The sequence below is a fragment of the Lissotriton helveticus genome, chromosome 8, assembly GCF_964261635.1.
Source record: "Lissotriton helveticus chromosome 8, aLisHel1.1, whole genome shotgun sequence".
NCBI lineage: Eukaryota > Metazoa > Chordata > Amphibia > Caudata > Salamandridae > Lissotriton > Lissotriton helveticus.
In genome coordinates, this window is record NC_136069.1 from 1,451,847,619 (window position 1) to 1,451,865,729 (window position 18,111).

Sequence of the window (18,111 nt, forward strand, 5' to 3'; positions counted from 1 at the left end):
AAATGCGCATCCGGCTCGTTGGGTGAAACCATTTAGTCTCCAGCTTCCAAAGCCAGCAACAATTGGGCTGGGCATCCTAACTTCTCCTGTATGAGTAAGAAGTTCAACTCTGTGAGAGCCAGGATTGAATAAAGACCATGTCCTTCTTGGGTACAAGGAAATAAAGAAATTAGCATTCTTTACCCTTTTACTTCTCCGGCACGAACTCCACAGTGGTGCCACCTCCTGCTGTAGGATGACAAGGTAGTCCGGGCTGTAAGAGGAGGATAGGGGTGGGAGGTCAATGACAGGAGCCACAGGGCTTGAAGCCGGCTGTCTTAGATTACAGTTCTGCCGCACCAGGAGGTTAGACCTCTAAAAGAGTTCAACAAAAGGCAAAAAAATCTAGTCAAAAAAGACTAAGGGGTAGCTCTTCCCAGATCTGCGCTGGCTGGCGCAGAAAGAATAGAGCTGACATCAGTATGCTGGAGTGGCGCCTATATAGGCACGGCGAATGTCATTTCTGGCGCGGACGACCCCCAACGATGCCACACAGAGCCGAACCATGCCACCTACTGGTGTGAAGGGGTACTGCTCACTAAATATGTCCGGATCCGGTCTGACAACTGGGGATAACTAAGGTAAAGAATCTGCGGCTAGAATTCTCTATCAGACAAGGTATTTTTAGGGTTTAGGAGTGGACATGGGTATTGGGTGGAAAGAGTATTTTTAGGGTTATGGGGTGGGTAAGGGTATTATGTGATAAGGGTATTATAAGGTTTTGGTGTGGGTAGGGGCATAGGCTGGGAAGGGAAATTAGTAAAGTGGGAGTTTAGGGGAGGTACAAAAATGTGATGTTTGGTTAGTCTTGCCTACAAAAAAATATATTTTTTTTTTCACGTACTTTATTTATACTTACCTGCGTGGTAAAGGCAGAAGTGTGGTAAATGATTGTGGTGTAAAAAATGTGTGGTAAAGGCAACCATGGTAAACGCATGCATCATGCAGCGCACTAGGAGGAGAGACCAATCTAGTGTCTGGTGAGGTGTCCAGACCACTGGCATAAGCCAGATCCTCATACAAGCTATTTTGGGGCAAAGGTTCTTCAAGGAGCTCATAGTAACCATACTCCCCACAGGATCAAAGAAAAGAGGCACTGTCTCTGTCCCAGATGGTCCGGATCTGATTGGCTATGGTGTCACCGATGAGCGATGCCGATCAAGCTCCATATTTGAGTCAAGAATGACTATGGGGTCGGCACTACTGAATGGCATCGCCAGGAACCCTGAGCGTAGTGTGGTCAGTATTGAATCTCAAATTCTCATACTAAAAAAGCAGTGGGGTGCAGAGTGAATGTATGAGATGACCAAGAGTTGGGCTGGACTAGTCCCATGAGGTGCAGGGCAAGTATTGATTTGCATTAGGTTGGCCTATTGGGCGGATTTAAGATTTAAAGTTTGACAGACAGGTACTCTGTTGCAATAGTGATGGAGTATCCGGTCTACGATGGAGTATCCGGTCTACCATACTCAGTGTCCACCCACCCGATTTGAGTCAAGTGGATGGCAAGTTTAAAGGAGGAGGAGTAGAATTTACTCTGTCAGTGTAAAACTTGCTTTGATCACCCAATGGAGTGGGTTCCTTAGGAAGAAAGTCATCCGACCATCCGTCCTATTTATGATGGATGATTCGATGTCTTTATTTTTTTTACTGACCATTTTTACCAGATATATCCTGGTGGTGAGGGACAGTGAAAAAAGAAAAATAACCCCCATGCCATGGGAGAAAACTTGTGAGGTGGTCATCCGTTTTTTTTTTCTTTTTCAAAAACAAACTTCCGCTTTGGGAGTTTGTTTTGAAAAATAAAAAACTTTGGAACAGTTGACATCCATCCATTATGTTTAACGGAGCCATCTGTTAAATGTTTCCTACAATGCCAGGAACTGACATGACAGCGGTTCCTGCCTACGTATACAGATGTTCAATGTGCTGGCGGACATCTCTAAATTGGGCGGGTGGAGTATAGGCAGTAAAGTCCTCCACCACACGGTCTGCCTTTACTCCATTTGCTAAATCCTAAATCAGGCCCTTTGGCTAAAGCTGCACATTTGTAAGAAACAGTGGTTTGGAATGCTACTCTGAGGGATTGTCATTGGTTACATTATTAGCAAGCATTCTTCCTATCACCTTTTGAGCGTTTGACTGACAGTAGTGTACTTAAAAACCTAAGATTGGTGTAAGCTTTCTAAGCTTACTACAGCCAATGTTTGTGAAATCTAAAAAGTAGTACATTGCATCCATTCCAGGAGTTCTTATGTTGGTGTACATTTAGTACTTGTTTGGCAAACCGGTGACGAAGGTGCATTTTTACAAAGAAGTGGCACAAAACCACACAGCAAGCAAAGTTGCTGCACTACGTTGGGCCCAAGAAGAGCAGAACTGCGTCATCTCTTCAAAGAAATGACCCAGTTCTCTCTCTCCATTCGTTTGCGTACTCTGGGCTGCCTGGTGCCAAAGCAAGCACTATTGGGCCATAGTGCAAGGGTGTCTGGATTATGGACAGGAACGTTTTTGTGCAGGAAGGGGTACCATCCTGCAGGAAACTATCATTGGAGGCGTTTTCCTGTATGTATGTGTGCTGTGCCGCACACATGTAAAGAAAAAATTACAAGGAGAAATAAAGATATTTCTCCTCGTTAGCCAAGCCTAAGGCAGGCACACTATTTTGGCACAAACCCATGTCCACAACTCTTTGTGAATATAGATTTGCATGAAAACACATGAATGGTTGCATGTGAACGCCTAGGCACCACCCATAAAACTCCTACCTGGCGCAAAGTAACACAGGGCAGTGCAATGTGCTATGTTGCATACCTTTTTTTTACATAGCCACATAAATTGGAATTTGTGTGGCTTTGAAAACCCAGTCACAAAATCTTTGGAAATCTGGGTCTATGGACATTTGGGTTTGAGTTGTAATCCATAGGTGGATGCACACAAACACCGATGCACCACATATCACATGATGCAAAGTAACACAAGCCGGAGCAAGGCGCTGTCTTGTGCTACTTTCTTTTTTAATACAAAGACACACAAATAAACATTGTTGTGGCTTTGTAAATACCAAAAAGGATTTTTCATCTGGGCTGCGTCAAAAAATTGACGCAATTCCAAAACAAAATCTTTACAAATCAAGCCTAAATCTATTTAAGCTCCTGACCCAAACAAAATAGCAAGTTAAAACTTCTTATTGAAATCAGGATGATGACAAAATGACACAGACACAGCAGACCCGACTCAGGGCCCCCAGAACCAACTACCAAGCCATTGTATTTATGTGGGAGGTGTCACACTCCAAACACCCCCAAAGAAGTTACGAATCAGCCGTGAACCCCACCAAAGGTCATGGATACAAGACCGGTGTCGATCTGGATCCAGAGAGAAACCCTCCCCAGTGGAAACCCAGTCAGGGCACCTCCAAACCAGTGCCACCCAAAGCGGTTCAAGGGGGTCTGGTCGCTCAAATATGAGTGCATAGCCACATAAAACTCTTTACGTTGGGCAGGGGTGGTGCCAGCTCTGGGAAAATCAGGGAGGCGCAGAACAGACCTGGGTTCCACGGGTGGAGTGCTGGTGCGTGGCCTAGACTTGTAGCTTGGTTACTGTGCCTCGTCAGTTGACAGGGTTGTGAAGTCAAAGAGAGTTTTGACATTTTGGCCTTCTTGTATTTGTGGGACTTACCTAACTTACCCAACGATACTTCGACCATGACGACAACCGTCGGGAACAACTATCAGAGTGGGCATGGGACCTTCCACATGACTGGGACCTGCAGTGGTGTAGAGTTACCGGATGTCGAGCCACCAGGAGCTTCACTGCTCACTCCCAAATCACTTTAGAATTCATGGTGCGGCCGTTTGGCCAGGTCCTGGAGTTATGGTCCAGCTCCAGGCACCACAAAACATACCAGGTGGGGGTTTCTCACAGACATTTGTCTGTGGCAGGCTCCACAGGGTTTAAACCTCACCAGCTCAACCCTTGAGGCTGATATCAAAGTTGCAGAAGATAAACACAAACAAGCGGGTATATGGCCTTTAGGGCACCACAAACATTAGGAGACAACTGAAAACACTGTTGGTGAGCAGGTCTGAAATAGGGCTCATTGCCCTTAATGGGAAGGCATACGGATATGTAAAATAGGGGAAAAGGCACTATGTGCTAAGCAAAACAAATCTAGAATAACACGTTTAACACTCTGGGGCCCCAATATTCGAAACTAGTAAGTAGGACATATTCCAATATTATTACAAATAGCAACACCTTAAGGGAGACGATCCATTTGAAACTCAGACCTTACAGAGAAACATACATTTCCCTGCGTTCAAAGCAGACAAAAGAGGATCTGTCTTGATTCCCATCACAAATGTCTAAGTACTAATGCCCATTAGCAACATGAAAGCCCTTAAATCACCAGGACCAGGCGGTTTTACAATCAAAACTTTTAATAGATGTTTGCGGTATAAGTGAGCTCCACTTTGCCCAGGCTATTTCAGTACGGAGCACAGAAGGGGGAGAAACCAGAGACAATGTACGATGTTACGAGGTGACAACAAATTGCATATAAAGTTCCTAGCCACAAGGCTTGTCCCATCCTGCTGGAAATAATACACAAAGACTGAACAGGCTGTATCAAGGACAGACAGAATTTTAACGGAACCACCACATTTAATCTGCATTGGATGGATAGATAGATAGATAGATAGATAGATAGATAGATAGATAGATAGATAGACAGACAGACAGACAGACAGACAGACAGACAGACAGTCCAGTAAAACAGAACTATTAAATGGTGCAACATAATAGTGATGACGGAGACAGACTGAAGACAGCAGTTATGTTTAAAATAAACATATACTCTTTGAAATCCCTGGGCGTCCATATCACCCAACACACACCGAACATGTTTAGGGCCTTCAGACCACAGCTGGAAGGCACTGGTTGAACTCCGTTTGACAACTTATATTGTTCACATCCCCCAAAGCAACTATCCATGATAATGCAGACTTCACACCAGCTAATGAGGAAGGAGACTATTGGAGTTGGCAGGAGGTAGAATACAGGTTACCAGGAGATCTATTTGAAGGAGATCAGATTAGAATTGTTTAGAACTGTAAATGAGTCTTCATGATATCAAAGAAGGAGTGATTAAGAAACCAACATTTGTGCCACTGGCCATTGTAGCCAAATAAGCGTGCTGCAGCAATGAGACAGCTGACAGATTTAAAACAACTGATGACAACTATCAGTTCCCAAATATACAAAATACTCTACTCCCCTATGAAACATTCGCTATAGGCATACATAAAAATGTAATGTGGGCCACAGTACTAGATGGAGAAAGAGAGCACATACACAGGGATGTCCTACGGATAGGTTTTACTACTAACCATACATTTGTCCTACACAGTGAATTGGCCCTTAAAGTAAAGTTATTTTGGTCCTTAACACCTGCAAGATTCAGCAAGTTTTAAGGACCTGTCAGATCGGTGTTGGAGAGGCTGCGGGTGTTGGGGAAGACTCATCCACATATTGCGGGAAGGTCCTAGATATACATTACTTGGAAAGATGTGTTGGCTATGATTAAAGAAATTATGGGCTTCAGTGTCCTGAATGACCAGGCGGTAGATGTACTGGGGCTGATACCTGCACAATGGGAGCACCAAAGACCAACGACCAGAAGATAATTTCCGAGATAGCATTTGCAGCAAAAATCATCATGGCTACAGCCGGAAAGCAATCCAACCCCTCAATGTCCAACCTGTGCTATCAAAGAATTTGGGACACAATGTTGATGGAGAGGTTATCTGGCCATCTACTTAAAGGAAAGGAAGATTTTCTCTCAGTATAGCAACCAGTGCTACACTGTATGGGGAAAGAATGTAGCTCTCAGAGACTATGGGCTCTATATCTGTTCAACTAGTAAAAGCGTAGAAAACCTGAGGTCACCATCTATGTTGACCACCTGCAACATATAATGGAGTGAGTAGTTGGGTACCTGCCTGTTTTTGGGGAAGTTATTTCATTAGGCCAAATCACACAAAGTTTATGTCTTGGCGAATGTTTAGACGACATGTTGGGATTTGTTATTTGAAAGACAATTAACCATGGCCATGAACTGTCACTTGCTGTAAACTGTTAATAAAGAAAAATCCAAAACAAAGTAACTAACCATCAATACTGGAGACATCATTTTGGTTGCAGGCCTTCAATCTTGAAACACACTGAAGCACTAGTTCTTCTTTTAATTCATTGGGAAAAAAACTATGGAGACTTTGCAAGGTGTGCAAGTTCCCTTCTGTTAAAGGGAAAAACCTGTAAAACATACAAAAAGAGATGATCAAAATTATGTCACAAAGTTCCAGATAGGAAGGAGGATTATCAAATGGCACAAGACTGAAAAGGAAAATGTTACTTACCCTGTAAGCATCTGTTTGTGGCGATTCGCATGCTTTGGATACTCCTGCCATCTAGTGTTTAATTCTAAGTTGCGGCAATTGTTTTTCTTCGAAGAAGTCTTTTAAGTCACAAGGTCAATTGGCTCCTCCTCTTGGTAGTAATGCGCATGGACATAGGCTCCATAGTTAGATTGTTTTCCAGCGGGCGGGCGAGAAAGGGCTGTAAGTATGTGAAAGTAATATGATGACCGTGCTAAATGTATAAATAGTGAGAACTAATAAATGTAAGTATCTGCAACGGCTACCGGTGTCCAGGGAGAAGGGTGGGCGCATGTGAATCTACAGCACTACAATTACTATGTGATCGGGGGGGAAGGATAGAGTAGTCACTGTTTGGTAGAGGGTAGTGCTCCATGGGGCACGGCACTCTTACCTCTAATTCTACCTCTGGTGCTTTTTCCCCACTATAGGCGTTACTGCAGTAGCTCTTTAAGTATGAGCTCTGACCTTGCTCCTTTTGTTGGGAGATGGAAGCCTCAAAAGAAGTGGATTTGGAGGCTCCATGGTATCCTGAGAGATGAAAAACCTCCAGGTAGCAGGTGTTTGAAGTACCTCCATAGCTTTGCCCGTCTCAGTATCTTTTTTAATTTTTTCTGATGTGGAATCCACCCGTGGGCAAAATAGATGTTCCTTGTCAAAGGGCATGTTTAAGGCAGCTTGTTGAAACTAAGACTTAAACCTTGAGAATCGAATACTAGTATTTACTCCCCCGACTACCAAGTCTGCTGCATCTAATGCACACCGTACAGAAGTGTTAGTGATAATTTTACCTTCAGACACTAACTGTTGACTGCGTTGTTTGTGTTCCTCTGGGAGATATTGAATAAGAGCTTCCATTTTACCCCAGTGGGCACGGTCACAGTGTGTTTGGAGAGCTTGCAAGTTGGCAATACGGCAATGGTTAGCAGCCTGAGCTGCAAGCCTTTTCCCCGCAGGATCTATCCTTTTACTCTCTTTTTCAGGAGGCGGAGTGTCTCCAATGGCCTGAATGTTGGCATACTGGGGTGCTGTGGCGGTAACTAGGGAGTCTGGTGGTAACTGTCATCTAATGAAAATACAGTCAGATGTTGCGGGTTTGTATTTCTTATCTAGACCTGACAACCCTAGACCCAAGACTAACAGGGTCTTTAAATAAGTCCTCAGTATGCCTAAGCATACCTTTTAACATATGCATATATTGAGTAACCCATATGTGTGGTAGAAAGCGTGTCAAAGAAGATGTCATCCTCTAAATACTCTTTATAAAGCTCCACATTGTGAAAACCAACAGCCCTTGATATAATCTCGTGGCAAGAGGTAGCATCTTCACAAGGGAAAAGAGGTGCATGATAAATATCAGGGTCCGTGTCAGCAGGGGGATCTGTGTCATATTTGTCCAAGGGGTCATCTCAATGTGGCCACACATACCCACCAGTGTCTGATTATGGAGACCCTTGTGGTGAGTCATCTAGTGGCTCTCCTGGAAGAGACTGTGATGCAGGAGAGTGTGGAAGTGGTGGAGGTGGAGTTAGTATGGGAGGTGGAAGAGTTGGAGGGCGGGTAGCTTTGTCCATAGTCTTGCATTTCAGAGGAACAGGCACATCTAAAGCTTCTTCAAACGTAAGCTTCCGTTTAGGTGGTGGTGGAGAGAAAGATGTAGCCAGCATGCGCCTGGATATGAATTTTCTTCTGTTGCATGTCTAGTTTCTCCTTTAACTTGTGCAGGATTGGTTCCACCTGTGTGATGGACCCAAACTTGGAGGTCGGCTTGGACTGTTTCGGCTCCGAAGCTTTTAGGTTGGAAGTAGACTACACACTTAGTGCTTGGGTGGAAGATGTCGGCTCGGTAGCGAAAATCGACTCGATGCAGGTTGGTGGTCTTGGTCTGAGGAAGCCGAAGTAAATGGCTTTGACTTCTCAAGAGCTTTTAGAGCTGAGCCCAAAGGCGTGGCGTCTGTAGTGTTTTTTTCGGTGCCGATCAAGGCTAGATAGCACTGGTGGCCCGAAGACCTGAGATTTTGCGACCAGAAGTGCAGAATGTTGGAAAACATGTGAAAGGGGAGGTGTACTCACAGACTTTTGAGCTGGAGTAATGTCTTCTACCTCAAAGTTCTCATCAACCTCAGAGCCCAAACTTTCATCGACAGAGAAGCCCCTTCCTCGTCGATCGATGGCTGCTCCTGCTCCTCACCAAAGATGTTGGGAGTGCCACTGGTAGTTCTGTAAGACATCTCGAGGTGACAAGCTCTCGGATCCCAAAGAGTCTTTTTGGAGTGGAAGGACTTGCAAGCATTGTAGACAGCTTCATTGTGCTCGGGGGACAAGCACAAGTTGCACACAGAGCGTTGGCCTGTCTGAGGGTACTTTGCATGGCAACGCGGACAGAACCAAAAGGGGGTGTGTTTCATTACCAGTCAAGGATTTTCGGTAAAGACTGGTAACAAGGGAGTAGGTAGGCCCCGAAAGGCACTGCCCTGAAGTGGCTTCGATTAAACGGAGTCGAATTGGCGGATTTTTTTAATGGGAGTCGCAGAAGGAAAAGTGAGAGCGACAACAAAACCGTTGAAGACAGAGAAAAGAACAGGAGAATTGAACCGAAACAGATTCGAAACACGGAGCAGAAGCACACACATCCGCACCTGATGGCGAAGAAAAACCAAACCAACAATGGAGTCGATGCCCATGTACATTACCACCAAGAGGAGGAGTCACTTGACCTCGTAACTCGAAAGACTTCTTCGAAGAAAAACAACTTGCACAACTCCAGACCCAACACTAGATGGCAGGAGTATGCATAGCATGTGTATCTACAGCAACACATGCCATTGAATTTGTACTTACCAGTAATAAATAAATAAATATACTAGTTGTCCATCATGAAGTATGAAGAGATGGAGCAAAACATTTCTTTGCACTACACATAACATTCCAGACACATGTGTATTTGGTTAATCATAGACAGTGATGAATAAAAGATCTTTAAGCTACTCGCTTACTCTTTGGTAGCTTGAAAAAGCAGAAGGGGTTACCTGTGAATTGTTTTTTCTGCATCGTTGTCTATGGAAATTGCATTGCAGAAAAGGGTTTGCCACCCCCCTCCAACTTCCTTTTTTCCTCGGCTGTACTTGCCAGATCACTCAGAAACTTTACAGGAACGATCTGAGTTGAATGAACTTTTTTCTCTTAAGCTTCATGAGGATTCATCGAATGGTTATTAGGAAAACATAACACGCTCTTCCTATGGAAATTCTGACTTAACAATAACTACACAGTGACTCAAACTCTTAAAACAACTGACATCTACTGTTATTAGTTTGTTTCTGTACCTGTGCCAATTTGGCATTTTCAGCATGATGGGTGGCAAGAGCTATGCTATGTGCTGTTTGCATTGCTAACAATAACTGGTACATTTCAGTGGTTTGATGAGTTTGAGTCAATCATAACCCACTTTTTAAATGTGTTTTTTTCAGTGAATTTCATTGGTTTTCAAATTAGTTACATAATTTTTAATCCCTGCTGTGAACGTACGAAGCGGCCAGGCCCTGCTCCCATCGTGCCATGGCCATCCAAAACCCACTGAGTACAGTCTGCCATGTACCTGTGCGCTGTGCACAGCCTTAGGCCAGGCGCTGTTCCCAAAACACATTTGGCTGTGTGCAGCAGAGGTTATTGCATGGTTGTCTGGCTTGCACCAGGATTAATTTGTCAAGCAGATTAATTAAACAGCATAAAAGTTATTTATGAATGATTGCCATCCCATTCATTTCCCCTCCCTCAAACAGAGCTGCTCAAAAGTTGACATAACCCACAGTAAGCTAATTGGCCGACTGGCTCTGATTAAATGTATTATATTATCCAGGCTACACTATCTTTTTTATAATGGGTCTGCCAGATTGAATCCACAATTTTTTTAAACACTCAGATCGCACATGATCTTTATGGCCTGGGCGGGAAAACAGTCTAAAATGCGTTGGAAAGTATTGACAATACCGTTCAATTGTTGGGGATAGAACACTATAGATTTGGAGCTTTATTATAACTGTGCCCAAGCACACTTTGCATACTATTGGCTACATCCTTCCCGGCATGACACTGCTCTCCCTCACTCACTAGGCGCAATAGTCTGCGGCCGGTTTGAGATTAATTGGGTAGCCTGCACACTGCTAACTTGGGACGAATACATCAACATATGTCACATAGTATACTCTATGCTCCGAGACTATTTTGACATACTACCCGCTAGTTCATCTCTCTGGTAAAACTCTCTGTAGGCTACAAGCATGGGGGATACATAAGGTGGAAGATATTTACCCAGTTGCCCAGATCTTGACAGCTCAATCATAGTCGGAGAACAGTGCTTGCCGATGGATTAACTCATATACCTGAGACTCCGGGCACTGTGTAAAGAGCATTATCCCTCCTTTTGACTGGAACCCCCCTCCTGCAATACACTAAGACTGATCATCAATCATTACATCTAACAACCACATTATACTCCACAATACAGATCAAGGCTCCAATAGCCAAGCCTAAAGCTAGACTAAATATGAGAGGCAGAGATAGGTGAGGTGCTCACAGTCAAAGCATGGGCAAATCGCTGCGAGCAAACTAGGAGGTTCTCCTTGAATGCCAGGTCATGCCTCATTCACTTCAAATTCTTACACCAACTGTAGTGATTACCCCTTCGCATGGACAAGAGCATAGCTTCATATGATCCCAGTTGCGGTAGATGGAAAGCTCTGGCTATGAACATCATCCACCTTGCATGGCACTCCTCTCAGAATAAACTTTTGGCTGTGTGGTGTTCGGGACCGTCTCGGACATGACTGGTTCTAAAACTGCTGTCATCTGCTAAAATAGCTCTCCTGGGCTGCAGAATCAATGTTCAAAAGTAATGTGTGGTGATTTATATCCCTTGCTATGCTTCTGGAGAAGTAGCGGGTGGACTACGTCTGGGTTCGGGATAAGGCCCATACAGTCAGGAAATGGCTGGATGATTATTCCAATGCACAACTGGAATTCTATTATTCCACTATCCCCAAGCCATCAGACCAAAAGAATTCTGGGGCGCAAAAGTGGCGCCCGGGCCTGGCCCTATGGACATATATAATCCGAGGGGATTGGTGTCCACCCTCAGCACAAAGTACCTGTCACGTATCCGCTCCTTCATTAATACCAGATTTGAATGTTACCACCCAAGTCGCTACTCACGAAAAAGTACAGTAAAGAAATGGCTTGTGCTCTACTAGATCTAATGCAAGTGGGAGTACCACTATCAAAAGATTCCTGCATGTAATCTAAGTTAGTACATATCATGTTATTGTACAGTAGATATGTTGTTATAAACTTTCAATAAAATGCAAAGAAAAAAACCCAGAGAAAGCTAAACCTGCTAAACAGTCTGTCAAATTGTTTGCAAATTCATTGAACAGTGCCTAATTTATTAGCAGATGAACACTTTTTTTTAATCCCTGCCCTCCATCACACAGTGCAAAAGTTAGTACATTTTCGACCGCCTACTTAACTCCTTCAACATCCCCCCACTCTCCCGGATCTGCACAAATCCTTAAATACCTGAACCCGGTGTAACTTGACAACTGCCTATCACATTTGATGCATATTCAGCAAACAATGCTAAGGTTAGAAGAGAACATTTTACTAAACCCTCTCTTTAACTTTGCCATCCCCACCAATAGAGTGGCACAAAACTAGATATGTCAATCAAAAACCAAACCTTCCAAGTCTGTGCAACATTTTATACAGATTCATCATACAATGCCACTATTATTAACAACTGAACACCTTTTTGCTCCCACTTTTTAACTCAGCCCCTCCCTTGGTGGATCTGCGCAAACTTAAAAATAGTAAACGAAGGTTCAATGTGCCTATCAAATTTCATGCTGATCCATCAAATGGTGCCAAATTTATTAGTAAATCAAAAATATTTTGAGCACTCTTTAACTTTGCCACTCCCCACTGGATCTCCATGAAACTTAATAAACTGGCACTCGGTATCACTTGCTAACTACCTGCCACATGACAAAGACTGAACAAAGAGCACTAGAGGTATAGACGAAGGAGAATTATATTGACCCATTCCCCCCCTTTAAGTATGCCGCTTTAAATTAACTGATTCAGAAAAGGGGGTGGTGATGAACAGAGTGCCTGAATTAAGCAGACCACTCTTACCCAGTCCAAAGATCAGGGCTTGATCCATCACCGTTTTTTAGCTCACTGCACCATCCCAGCTCAGAACTTGGCTATATGCAAATTAGTCTGTTCCTGTCCCAGTGCATGATGGGAACAGGGCAAACCAAACTACCAAGCCAATTCTTATACTGGGAAGGAAACAAGCTTCTTGCTCACTGCTCCATCAGGATTCAAGCAAGCCGGGCCGACGAGGCTGAAATGCCAGAAACCGGTCCCCGGTAGCTTGTCTCCTTTCTGGTGAAGAATTGGCTTGGTAGTTTGGTCTGCCCTGTTCCCATGATGCACTGGGCCAGGGACAGACTAATTTGCATATAGCCAGGTTCTGAGCTGGGATGGGGCAGTGAGCTAAATAACGGTGATGGATCAAGCCCTGATCTTCGGACTGGGTAAGAGTGGTCTGCTTAATTCAGACACTCTGTTCATCACCACCCCCTTTTCTGAATCGCTTTAAATTAACTGGCAAAAAACCTGACACTCCAAAACAAAACAAACCCTACCTTAGTTAAAGAAACTATCTTACTTTCACATTATTTGAGCTGGCGAGTAGATGAGTCGGGATTTCTTGTTGCAAAATAAGACACTGGCATTGGAGAGAAACATTTAAATAATTAACCCTTTTGTATGTTGTGTTACATGTTATGGGAGTAGACTTCAGATATGGGTCTCATTATTGTAAGTGTATAGGTTTGTATATGGTTTTCGTATTCCCTCCATCATTACTCTATGCCTACTCTAAACACTTATGAATGTGGCATGACGTTTTGACCCATGCGTGTAAGCAAATACAGAAAGCACAGTTTCTGATTCTTCATAGACTAAACAAGCATTTACAATGCAACGGTTTCGCCTTTGGAGAAGTTTACATTGCCAATAGTTTAACCTCTCGCAAATGTGAGAACTATTGTACCCTACGGACGACCTCAGCAGACAGCAATTACTACCACACACACACACACACACACACACACAGACCCAGCCCCACACACCCAGAGCCAGCCACACCCAAAGCCCCCCCCCCCACACACACACACACACACTGGAGCAGTCACACGCACACACACACACACACACACACTGGAGCAGTCACACACACTGGAGCAGTCACACACACTGGAGCAGTTACACACACACACACACACACACACACACACTGGAGCAGTCACACACACACACACACACTGGAGCAGTCACATACACACACACACACACACTCTGGAGCAGTCACACACACGCACATACTCTGGAGCAGTCACATACACACACACACCCAGGAGCAGTCACACACACACCCCCAGGAGCAGTCACACACACACACACACCCAGGAGCAGTCACACACACACACACACCCAGGAGCAGTCACACACACACACACCCAGGAGCAGTCACACACACACACACCCAGGAGCAGTCACACACACACACAGGCGAAACCTAAAAACCTCCCGCCCATGCTCATTACTTGATAAACAGTACCACCGCCGCCCTCCTACTTGCATTGACAGAATATCACGATACATTTTTTCATACCATGTTACATGTATCCCCAAGTTTTGGTTCATCCACATGAATCTCGTGAACCTACCAGGCACTTTAAGAGAACGTATTTACACCGGACACCAGGGTTGGGGGGAGATTCATTTCTATTTAAAGGAGTCCGGAGCACCTACCCAGCAGTATTACTTCCTCCTGTGACCGCCTGTTCACACCCCGAGGCTCGTGCTACGGTGAGAACACAGGGCAGCACATAGTATTAAACCTAGGCAGTGCACACTTCAAAAACGCCAGAATAAGGGACACCGGGCCTTTAAATTCATACCAGTTTCTTGCACGTTTCTATATACAATTCCATACAAGTAAGGCAAGAAAATGCCCACGCATGGGAATTTTGAAAGTCTGGTTTGATTACAAACGCATCTAAGTGCTGCACATAAAAATAACGTTTCAGTAAGACTCGGAAAACAACGAGGGGACCAGGAGATCTGAAAAACAGGCATGTTAAACGTGAATAAAAACAGAATGCACAAGTTCCAATAGCTTTACCATCTAAGACTGGGCAAAAGACAGTCACCCGAGAAATCCCCAGAGAGACCTGCTTCAAAGGAGGATGAAAACCCAGCACAGCAGCGAGGGAAGCGGGCAACACTCCCACTGGGGGAGGCAGCCTCTGGAGTAAAAAAAAAGTGAGGACAAATTCAGATGCTATGTTTTCAAGTCGTTTGAAAACTGATACTAAAAGGTCCTGTCGTGCATTTTCTGAGCACCAGAATTTCCCTTAAACCTGCTACCAACACTAGACTCCCCGTTACAGAAATGTGCTTTGAGGGGAAAAAACGAACAAACAAAACATTTTGCACTGCCCACACATCCGAACACCGAATCAACTTCTTACATTAGAAAGCAAAAAGCACAAAAGGTAAGGCAGTTTTAGACAGGTCCGAGCAACTCTCTCCATAAACGTGAATCAGACTGGAGACCACTGTTTTGCAAGTGTCCAGCAACAACTGTCCGTGGGTGAAAAACTGTCCATTGAATAGGTGCAACCAGTTCACCGCACATAAACCGCATGTGCTGCTTTAAGACTTCCACCCAAACGAAACCTACAAACTAAAGATGGTCTTAATTAACAAGAATCACCAATTACAAACACATTTCTTAGATTGGAAGTTACCATTAGTTTGTCATTTCCCATGTTCTTGTGTAGTGCTACCCATGTTAGTACACTCCTCCTTTGCATCACCAGAGGTACAGGCGAAAACAAAGACACGGACAGCGGGCGGGAGGGGGCGAAAAGAAAGACATGGACAGCGGGCGGGAGGGGGGCAAATCAATCAAAGGTTGGGAGGTGCACTACTAGGATAATCAGTAGTTTAGGCTTAAGTTTGGTAGGTGGGTAGGGTGCTCTCCCAGGTGGCGTCACCGTCCAATGACGCTGAGAGGTACAGAGGAGTTGTGTGCACGCATTAATGTGAGTGCATCCCTGGATGGAGGCACACCGTGGGGTTCTAAACAGTTAGACTCCAATCAAGTTTATGATAGTTTCTTTGCATTTTATTTCATGAAGAAAAAGTTTTTTTGATATTCACATCATATCAGGTTCATTTAATGTTCACAAGCGTCTTGCATGTGGGTTAATTAATTCCACTCCCTATGCATTTCAGGCGGAGCCCTTTATCAAGGGGTATCTACAAGGGATGAAGAAGAATGGGATATCCATTACTATGACGTAAATGGAGGGTATGTGCATTCAAGGTTTACTGACAGTGAGGTGCCTAAAATCAAAACAAATGTGAGGAACTGTGTCATACTAAACAGAGGTGGACGATGCAAACGAGTGATATGTGCTAAGAAGTGATGGTGAAAAACACAGGATAGTGAACACCGGGTACAGGGTGATATCCGTTTTAGTTGGCGGTGAGTGAAGTGCTCAAAGACATAAACCGAAACGTAAGTAAAGCGTCAGAAAATAAAGCTACCATGTGAAAATACAAAGCTACCATGCAAAAAAACCAAACGTGTGGGTTAATAGTAGCGGTGTTTAATAAAGAAGCTGCTAGATGAACACTCACGGTGTAGGCTCGAAACGGGCCAGCTTTAACGTGATTCTAAAAAAACGGGATGGAGATCGACTTTAACAAAGTGCACTAATGGAGCGGAGCTCCTTAGCGTAGCCGTGAATGTTAACTCGAGGTTTCACTTACATGAAGTAGAAAACGTTGTTCGCTAGAATTCGGGGTACGAGAAGGTGAAGAGTGATTCCCCTGGAAGGTTAGGTGACGAGCCGATCGCCGGTAATATATTTAATAAACTCGCATGTGATAGGTTAGGGTGTGCGCAATAAAAAAGAAAGATGGACTAACGAGAAAAAGTTGCGGCGGAGGTAAAAATATACGACGGACTAAGTGGCTAGAGTGGTGAGATGGATAGGTGGGTAACAGTGACACTGCATGTAAAGATAAGGAAAATAAAAATAAGAAGGGAGGATAATAGGAAATAAGGTAATAGAATAAAGAATTCATAAATTAAGGGTAAACCAAAAGACAATGGGATAAAAAGGTGTATGAACAGGGCTTAGCAGGGGGGTGAAAAACACACGGACAGCGGGCGGGAGGGGGCAAAGACGCAGACAGCGGGCGGGAGGGGGGTGAAAAAGACACGGACAGCAGCCAGGAGGGGGCACAACTTACCTCATAAAAGAGAGAACAAACAAACAAGTCAGGTCCCGGGCCGGCAGCAAATCACAGCGCGGCCCGGGGAATGACGTCACGGGGGTGTCCCGGCCGGCAGATTCGGGGGCGTGTTTTTCGCCCTCTACCCTTCCCATTGGCTGGAAGGTAAAATTCAAGCCAATGGGAAGAGGAGAGGGCGGTACTTAAAAAAAGAAACAGAAACGCCCCCGAATCGCGTTTTCACGGGGAAAGCGTGATTGACAGCCACTCTCTTCCAATGGCTAGCCTCCATTTATGGAGCTAGCCAATGGAAGAAGGGGAGTGTTCAAGTCCCCCATATTGTAAACAATAGCTTTCGCCTGGGCGGGGCACTGCTTCGCAGTGCTCCGGCCAGGTCGAAACCTAAAAACGCATGTGTGGGTGGCAGATCACACAACTCAATCGCTAGTTCCTAAGGGGATTTCGCTAAAAATATTTAACACAATTCTCACAATATTTTGCAAATACTTCTCAACACTATCAAGGATGAATTAACAAGCACATTGTGTTTTTATTACGTCCCAAAATAATTTCACTATTCTATTTTAAACGTTACAGCATTTCATTCAGCAATATTTTAACTGCATTATTAAAGAGCAATTAAATTGCATAAAAGGGTACATAGCTGGGGCAGAAGTAACAGGAAAAGTAAATTAAATATTATCCATCCTCACATAAATTTATCGGGGGCATCTTGATGGGGTTCCACATATTTCCAGAAAATAGGAGTCTTCATTCTTTTCACTCAAAAAGCATTCGAAAAAAGAAAGTCTTCTAGTAGAACACATAAAAATAAACCTACCTTTCTGTTTTTTCAACATATGGTTTCAACTCGCAAAACTGAATTTCTGTTGTTTGCACCAATTTACCAGCTGCCAATGACCAAAGTGAACCACATTCTTTTGACCTGCATAAAAGAGAAAGCGAACATCACTACCATTTAGTAGACAGAACAAACAACATACATAGCCTTTGAAATTCACTGCTGGAAACTCGTGTGAAATGTCGGTGATTGGAACTGTTAAAATGCCAAGGCAAAACAATGTAATGCTTTCCCAATTAAGAACTATCAGAAAATGTTGATTCATGGATTACCAAACACGCTACAATTCACATTTTTAGATTATGCTCCCCTTGGCAGAGATCATATCACGTTGCTATAGATAAATTGAAGCCAGTACTCCTCAATATATATAAGCACTAAAGAACTGAAAAATCG

At 44.0% G+C, this 18,111-nt stretch overlaps 1 protein-coding gene across 2 annotated transcripts in view; it reads right to left on the bottom strand.

The window, feature by feature from the left end:
- The window catches only part of LTN1 (listerin E3 ubiquitin protein ligase 1), a 386,602-nt gene that overhangs the window by 173,716 nt on the left and 194,775 nt on the right, over positions 1–18,111 (bottom strand). For both annotated transcript variants that reach the window (XM_078658380.1, XM_078658379.1), the window contains 2 exons: positions 17,695–17,799; positions 6,212–6,354 (listed from right to left, as the gene is read on the bottom strand). In XM_078658380.1, coding sequence (XP_078514506.1) covers positions 6,212–6,354; positions 17,695–17,799 — 248 coding nt within the window. The remainder of the gene's footprint in view (positions 1–6,211; positions 6,355–17,694; positions 17,800–18,111) is intronic.